The sequence below is a fragment of the Cupressus sempervirens genome, chromosome 4, assembly GCF_028749045.1.
Source record: "Cupressus sempervirens isolate cs-2001-9-10 chromosome 4, ASM2874904v1, whole genome shotgun sequence".
Taxonomy (NCBI): Eukaryota; Viridiplantae; Streptophyta; class Pinopsida; order Cupressales; family Cupressaceae; genus Cupressus; species Cupressus sempervirens.
This window is the reverse complement of record NC_143121.1, coordinates 419,476,875-419,484,019: the sequence shown is the minus strand read 5'-3', so window position 1 is coordinate 419,484,019 and position 7,145 is coordinate 419,476,875. Positions and strand designations below refer to the sequence as shown.

General features: G+C 36.2%; 1 protein-coding gene across 1 annotated transcript; it reads right to left on the bottom strand.

The window, feature by feature from the left end:
• Positions 1-4,524: 4,524 nt before the first annotated feature.
• Positions 4,525-5,234, bottom strand: CRR41 (potassium/sodium hyperpolarization-activated cyclic nucleotide-gated channel protein). Its single transcript, XM_089825368.1, has one exon. It carries the CDS (start codon positions 5,127-5,129, stop codon positions 4,566-4,568), a length of 564 nt encoding a protein of 187 aa, XP_089681494.1. The 5' UTR covers positions 5,130-5,234; the 3' UTR covers positions 4,525-4,565.
• Between the last annotated feature and the right edge of the window lie 1,911 nt (positions 5,235-7,145).

The following is a 7,145-nucleotide window of genomic DNA, read 5'->3' as shown; positions in this document are numbered from 1 at the left end:
ATGGGAAAGTTGCTCGGCTTTGGATGTGAATTTATTAGAATTACCCAGTACTGAAAGTGAAGAAACTACGGAGGAGGAGAATCCTCACTCTCATCCTATCATGCCTATAGACTAATTTCATCTTTTAACATTATCTCATTCTAAGATTTAATAAATTTAATCATTATGTCTGAAATTCTTTCTAACATAAGATTATCATAGATAGGGTATTTTTGAAGAACTTAAATATTAATTATCATTGACATTTATAGTAACAATGGTCCTACAGAAGAAGAGTAACATATCATAATAGATAGATGCCATTCCTTTACCAATGTTTATTTTGCCTACTCCCCCCTAACCTCGTTCAATAAGGATAACAGACTAAACTTCAATAAATTCCTAATAGGCTACTTTAGCCTCCTGGATGCCATTAAAATCTATCATATCATATCATGTCAATGATATATGCCATAAGGATGAACAATTGATCTTTAGAAGCTGCTAAGGTTAACACTGCTTGAAAAGGTCAAAATAACGGCATGCATTAAACATGTTGGGGAGGAGTCTATGATACCCGTAGAATAATTTCCGACACATATGTACAGTAGAGACAAATATTGGATAATTATTGTAAGATGAAGAAACCAATCTCTTTATGTAATATCAAAACAAAGGATATCAAGTAGTCCCTAAAGAATGGGCAAGAAGCGGTATGATGGGCATATAACTTGGTCGAGTTAGTGTCTTGGTCTAGATCCTCAAAGGGCAATAAGAAATATAATTTAATGACAACATACACATTCCAACGGTTATAAGTGGGAAACTGTTAAGGTATTATAACAAACGGTACAGCTGAATATAAAGAAGCCAAAGAATAAACAAAAAACCACTTCTTATACCGATCGTAATTGTTTTAATGCAACACTAATCTCAGTAATAGGTATGGTATCATGTTATCGATGAATGAGCAAAAGAAGGAATCAAACATGGGAATAATAGAGGTAATAAGTATAAACACAAGGACAACTCTAGTATTTAATCGATCTAACATAGAACTCTTAGTAGATGCTAAATTCATTAAATAATAAGGCTTAGAATTAGTGTTTCTTTGTTGTCAACAATCCAAATGATAATATCAATATGATATCGGCAATAATTGCATGGTTTACGGTAACCTGTTACGCTGAGTTTGTAGTTTTGATTGGAAGTACAGGAGTTTATAATATAAGAGCTTTTCTGAATCACATACTGGAGCCAAGAGGAAGACAATGTAAACAGGGGTAAAGCTGTGAAAAAATGGTACATAAAGGAAAGTCGTCTTTAGCATCAGGGTTTCAACAATAATAATGTAATCAGAAAATTTTACAACTGTCTATGTAAATGAGGAAAACTAAGGAAATCTTATAATAACCCTAGTAAGGGTGAATTTCAATGTTATAATTTCTTGCTTAAGGAATGCTTTCTAAAGACCCCATGATACTTACGGAGCAATTGTACAGTCTAGAACAGGACTTTGGTCCTGGGTAATACCAGGGGTTTCTTCTCCATTCTTTTTCCCCCGATGCTTGCATTTTGAACCAGGAAAATTGTAAAATTTATTAAATTAATATATAATACAAAAAGGGCATTAGCCTTTTACTGACCAAAAACAACTGACAACACTCCAATAGAAGATTAAATCCCACTCAGCAAAACTCCTTTCCACCTTTAATAAGAGCAGAAAAGAAAGAGATCATAAGAGATCAAACTAGTGAACCAACCACGATTCCATCCCATGTCCAAGCAACCACAAAGAAGCGAAGACCACGTAATGTTGGTAACACCCTCTTTCAAGAAGGAAATAGAATGAGCCTAATCCTTACAATGGTCACCACAACACACCCTACCTCAAAAGGGGTGCACACTCCACCTCCTTAGTAGTCCTGTTGGGAAAAATCCAAAAACTATGAGCAGAAGCCCACATCCACGAAGAGAGTGGCCAAATCCCAACTTCAGCAAGGGCAAACACAACCCTGAAACCTGCACAAATCCTTAACCAAAAACAGCCAAAGGCCAGAACAGGCCTTTGAAAACTAGAAGCAAATGTCCGACCAACAAAAATAGACCATTGTCCTTCAAACCTAAAATGGATAGTCTAACCAAAAAAGTAAAAAAAATCCGGAAGTGTTCGCAACTTCCACCATAGTCCAATCCCGAAGGGAAAAAAAACCCTCATCAGAAATTCACATAAGATCTTCAGACTCAACAAAGAGAAGAACACTTCATGCAAATCCTACCAGGTGAGGCCAAAGCTTATCCAGAGAACACCAACGTTGAACACCAACGAAACTCCCACATCCACGAAGAGAGTGGCCAAATCCCAACTTCAGCAAGGGCAAACACAACCCTGAAACCTGCACAAATCCTTAACCAAAAACAGCCAAAGGCCAGAACAGGCCTTTGAAAACTAGAAGCAAATGTCCGACCAACAAAAATAGACCATTGTCCTTCAAACCTAAAATGGATAGTCTAACCAAAAAAGTAAAAAAAATCCGGAAGTGTTCGCAACTTCCACCATAGTCCAATCCCGAAGGGAAAAAAAACCCTCATCAGAAATTCACATAAGATCTTCAGACTCAACAAAGAGAAGAACACTTCATGCAAATCCTACCAGGTGAGGCCAAAGCTTATCCAGAGAACACCAACGTTGAACACCAACGAAACTCCCACAAACTGAGGGATGAGTGCACATGCAAGTGTCCAGCAGCTTTTATGGGCTTAAAAACAGGGCGTAAAACTTCATTTATATCTCTTCCACTCATGAAATACAAGGAAGGAAACAGCCAATCACAGGAGACAAGGCAACATAACACCCACAGACAAAAGACAAATTCCATTGAGGGGGAAGTGACAAGGAACCTCCTCTTCTATACCACCCATGCACTAGCAAAAAAGAAGCTCCAATGCGAACATAATCGCCACAAGGAGGGTCACAAGAGCCGAACCATGAAAGCCCTGCAAGAAAGCAAAAACAAAACCCCCCCACAACTAGGAGTCCCAAAGACACAGATTGCTTCTGCTAGGGTCATTATTACAGTTATAATGTAATTTTGTAGGTCTATTTTAAGGCTGTCAATTTTCTTTTTTGTGCTTAGAAAATACTTCAATCTGATTTTTTCATTATATACAACCTTTTGGGTTTTAAAAGCAGCAATTGCATAGTCCTGTTTTGCTGAAGCTTCCCATTTAGTTTGGGTTTAGTTTCTTTCTCTAGCATTTTTAGATTTTTAAAATTAATTTCAGATTAGTTTCTCTATCTAGTAATATCAGATTTCTAAATTTACTTTCATCCAGTTTCTGAAAATCTGCTCATAACATGAACCATTCTTATCAGCAGCGGTATGTTTAGGATCATGACAAGAACTCACAGAGGGTAAATGTAGCCCAGTGGTAAAGCAGCTGTGTGCAGATCCTAGCATATCAATGTTTCCAATAAGAAATTGAAATCAAAGTTGCCTAGGAAGCATCAAGGGGGCCTGAAGTAGGTTGTGATTTTTATGATGCTAATGCGTCTAGGAGGAGGTGATGAATGTTAGGCAATGTTTTTTAGAGCCAATGACATACGCTCTGGATCAAATAACCCAAACAATAGATATAATGGTAAAGTCAACCTACGCCAAATGGCTGATCCCTGGTTTGAATCCTAACCTTAATGTATGGGGTAAGAGAATATCTGGGTGTGGGGGCTAGGATGTCTAAATTAGAATGTGGCTTGTGCAGGTGTGCTGAAGTAGAAACAGTAGCAACCATTTGTCTCTTCTCTTGTTCTCATGTTCTAATGGATCACGGAGTTTAGTCTAAAATATTAGCAATAAAACAATCTATTTGATCTAATCCAGGAAAAAACAAGCTAAACCTAGAGAAGAGAATACATGTAACCTTAAAAAAAGTTTCTTTAATTGCGAAGGAAAGCAATTTGTGTGGCCATTTTCAAGGCTTGGAAGTTGTTTCATATTGCTTCAAAACCTAGCTTGTAATGATAAGAGCAATTGTGCCCTAGAGGCCATTTTCCTAAAACAATTCTTGTACCATTTTCCTAAAACAATTCTTGTACCACAAAGAAACCGTTATAACTCCTATCCCAAAGAAACCATGGCATGATAGATAAGGTTCATGTGTATGTTGGCGTCAACAAGACATAAAGCATGACTGCATTGAAAGGAATTTTTGGGGGGAGTTATAATTAAGCTTCGAAAAAATTATTCACTCAGAAATAACCCAACAGGAATATGCCCAGAAATTAATAATACCGTAACCAAAACTTGCAAATCTGGCCAAGAACAAAATTGTAAGTCACAAGCCTAAGAATGCAACCATTAGGGAATAGATACACACAAAGAGAACAAGTTCACAGATTCGACTAATTTATTAACAACATAAACAAACTTTCTCTGAATATATTACAATTCATAAACCTGAGCATAAAGTGGTATTCACAAACTAACTAAAATACAGTACATCTAGACATTGAATCCACACTGGAAAACACAACACAGCACCCAATTATCCATTACTAATCATTATAAGATATATTAAAGAAAATGTTAGAGGGCGTTTGCAATAAATATAGCCTGTTTACAATGGTTACGGGCCTCATCCAGTCTCTGAGATAGGGTTTCTTCTTTACGCGCTACACTGGCAAAACGAAGGTCAATTTCCATGATTTTCACCACTCTAATGAGCTCATTAAGCTTGAGCTCGAGCATATCGTCACCCCCTCTGAGAACATCCGCCTCCTCCCTTACTTTCTCTGCAACGATGCCGCCAACTTTGGAAAGGGTGCTCACAGAGCCAAATTTCTGGTTCATGACATCCCCAAATCTGGTGAGAACCGCTAAAATGGCAGCGCCCTTGGGCCTATCAAACACTATGGGCACCGTTCTCTTCCAACCAACCTCAATTTCTCCCCCCTTCTCATCTGATTTTTCCCCTTTCTTCTGCAAATTAAGGTCTTCACTTATTTGGGAATCAGGGCTACTTGTGCTGCTACACTTAACAAAAAGCTTAAGCTTTCTGCTTTGGGAAACTGTTAGATGGGTTCCAGTGGTAAACTTGGGCTTGTTCTGCCACAGTGAAGACACCTGTGCAAGGAGTGCAAGTGAGCCCATTTCGGCCTAGATAATGATAGTCCGCTTACCTACCACTATTATTATTATTATTTTAGTTGGGTGCTATACCAGGATGGAGATCTTAGAAGCGAAGCGTCCAGGAGAGTCTGGTATCTACAGTTTTAAGTTATTTTTTATTTTATATAAATATTAAAATTAAAAGTGCTTATGTTGAGGTCGTTTTGTTTCACAAGTAGGGAATATTCTATTAAATATGGATAAATTGGACATTTCTTGAAGATTACAAAATAGTCAATAGAAAAAAATTAAATGGTGACATATAGCTACTAAATTTGTTTTTAATTAAAAACAACAACAAAAGAAGGATGATAATTTGATGTGTCCAGTAGATGGGGAAAGGCAATAGCATTAGGTCTTAAGTCTCTTAAATTTGCTTACACAAATGTGTGGCTTGTTATGGAATTTAAAATTAATATCTTGTCTAAGTACTCTATTATGGGTTATGATAATCTGGACTTCCATTTTGATGATAAGTGGTGGTGCTATGTTTTTCTTAAGATGATTTTTTTGTTTTATAGAGGTGGACTTGTTGTTCTGCTTTTCTATGTAATCTAGATATTTTTAATACGTTGTTAATGTGTATCTAGTGTGTTGTCAATGTACCATGGGGCAACAACCCTTTGCTACTACTTATTATCAAAAACGAAAAAAGGGTGATGTCTCCTACAAACAAGTGAGCTTACAAATGGAGGAGCACAAGACATACACTAAACCAAGGACAAACAACATAAAGAGGAAACAATAAGAAAATAGGGGAGTTTTCTTAAGCTCGAGGGTCACATCTTCTAGTCCTTTGCATCTTGAGCCAATCTCCTCCTAGAAATTGAGGAGCTTTCTATTGTCAACTCCACCATTGTTTTGTGGGTCTAGTTGTAGAAGGTAGAAAGTGGTTGTTGCCCTATACATGATTGACATCCAAACTTAGCAATGTTTAATATTCTTTTCTCCACCATCAGTGTAGTTATAAGTTAACACCTCCAACATCATGTTTGAGTCTCTTTTAGAGAAGAAATGAGGTTATTTATTTATAACCACTTTTGAGATTAATGAAAAGAGTAAATTAAAAATGTTGTGTATTTTACAAATACAACCCACTACTATATATTTTGTGATGATAAAGAGTACGTACCTTTCACTTTTACCTTATGTTTCACACCATTTACAAGGTTGACTTTTTAACCCAAAATCTCCTCCTAAATACCAAAAATAAAACTAAGTATTTTTTATACATTTATGAAGGCTAAATATTTTTGTTTATCCCAAATTTATACTCTATGCTTTTACCATTCATTTTACTCCATTCTTGTGTAGAGATTGTAATGTCCCCATCTTTTTAGCCTCTCAACGAAGTTCTTAGCCTTTCATTCTTTGAAGGCTAAGTGGAGAAATAAGGTGAAATAATTAAATTAATTTCTTATAAAGTCATCAAATAATTTAAAAATTAAAAGGTGATGTTATACTTAATTAATTTAATTAAAAAGTGACTAAAATAAATATTAAATCATAAGTCACTAAAATAATATTATATTATATGAGAAAGGGAAAGGAGGAAGCTTCTAGAAAAATGGAATAAAATAATATTTTATGTTCTTGTAGAAGGGGTGAAGGAATAGAATAAATAGAGGAGAGAGCCTCATTGTAGGGCATCCAGATTTAATATTGACATTTGCTTGTGCACTTGTGGAGCCAAGGGTTTCTGCGGGACATTTCAGTCATTGAGAATGATAATTCTCTTTGATTGGCAACTTTGAGGCTGTGAAACTATCAGCTGATATTGTTGCATTTGCTGGAGGTGATATTTTAGTCATCTCATTGAAGCTTATTGAGTTTTTGCAACAATTCATGAAGAAGATACACTTCAGATTTAAGGGTCATTTGATGCCCTCATTTTATCTGCACTTTGGAAGGAGTTAAGCAGCTAATTTGGAGACATATTAGAAATTTAATACTTATCTGCTACAATGCATGACAAATTCTGGTCTGCCTACCAATCTC

Bases quoted from the DNA above. Each gene is read 5' to 3' on its own strand.
- CRR41 (XM_089825368.1), bottom strand. From the start codon at position 5,129: ATGGGCTCACTTGCACTCCTTGCACAGGTGTCTTCACTGTGGCAGAAC.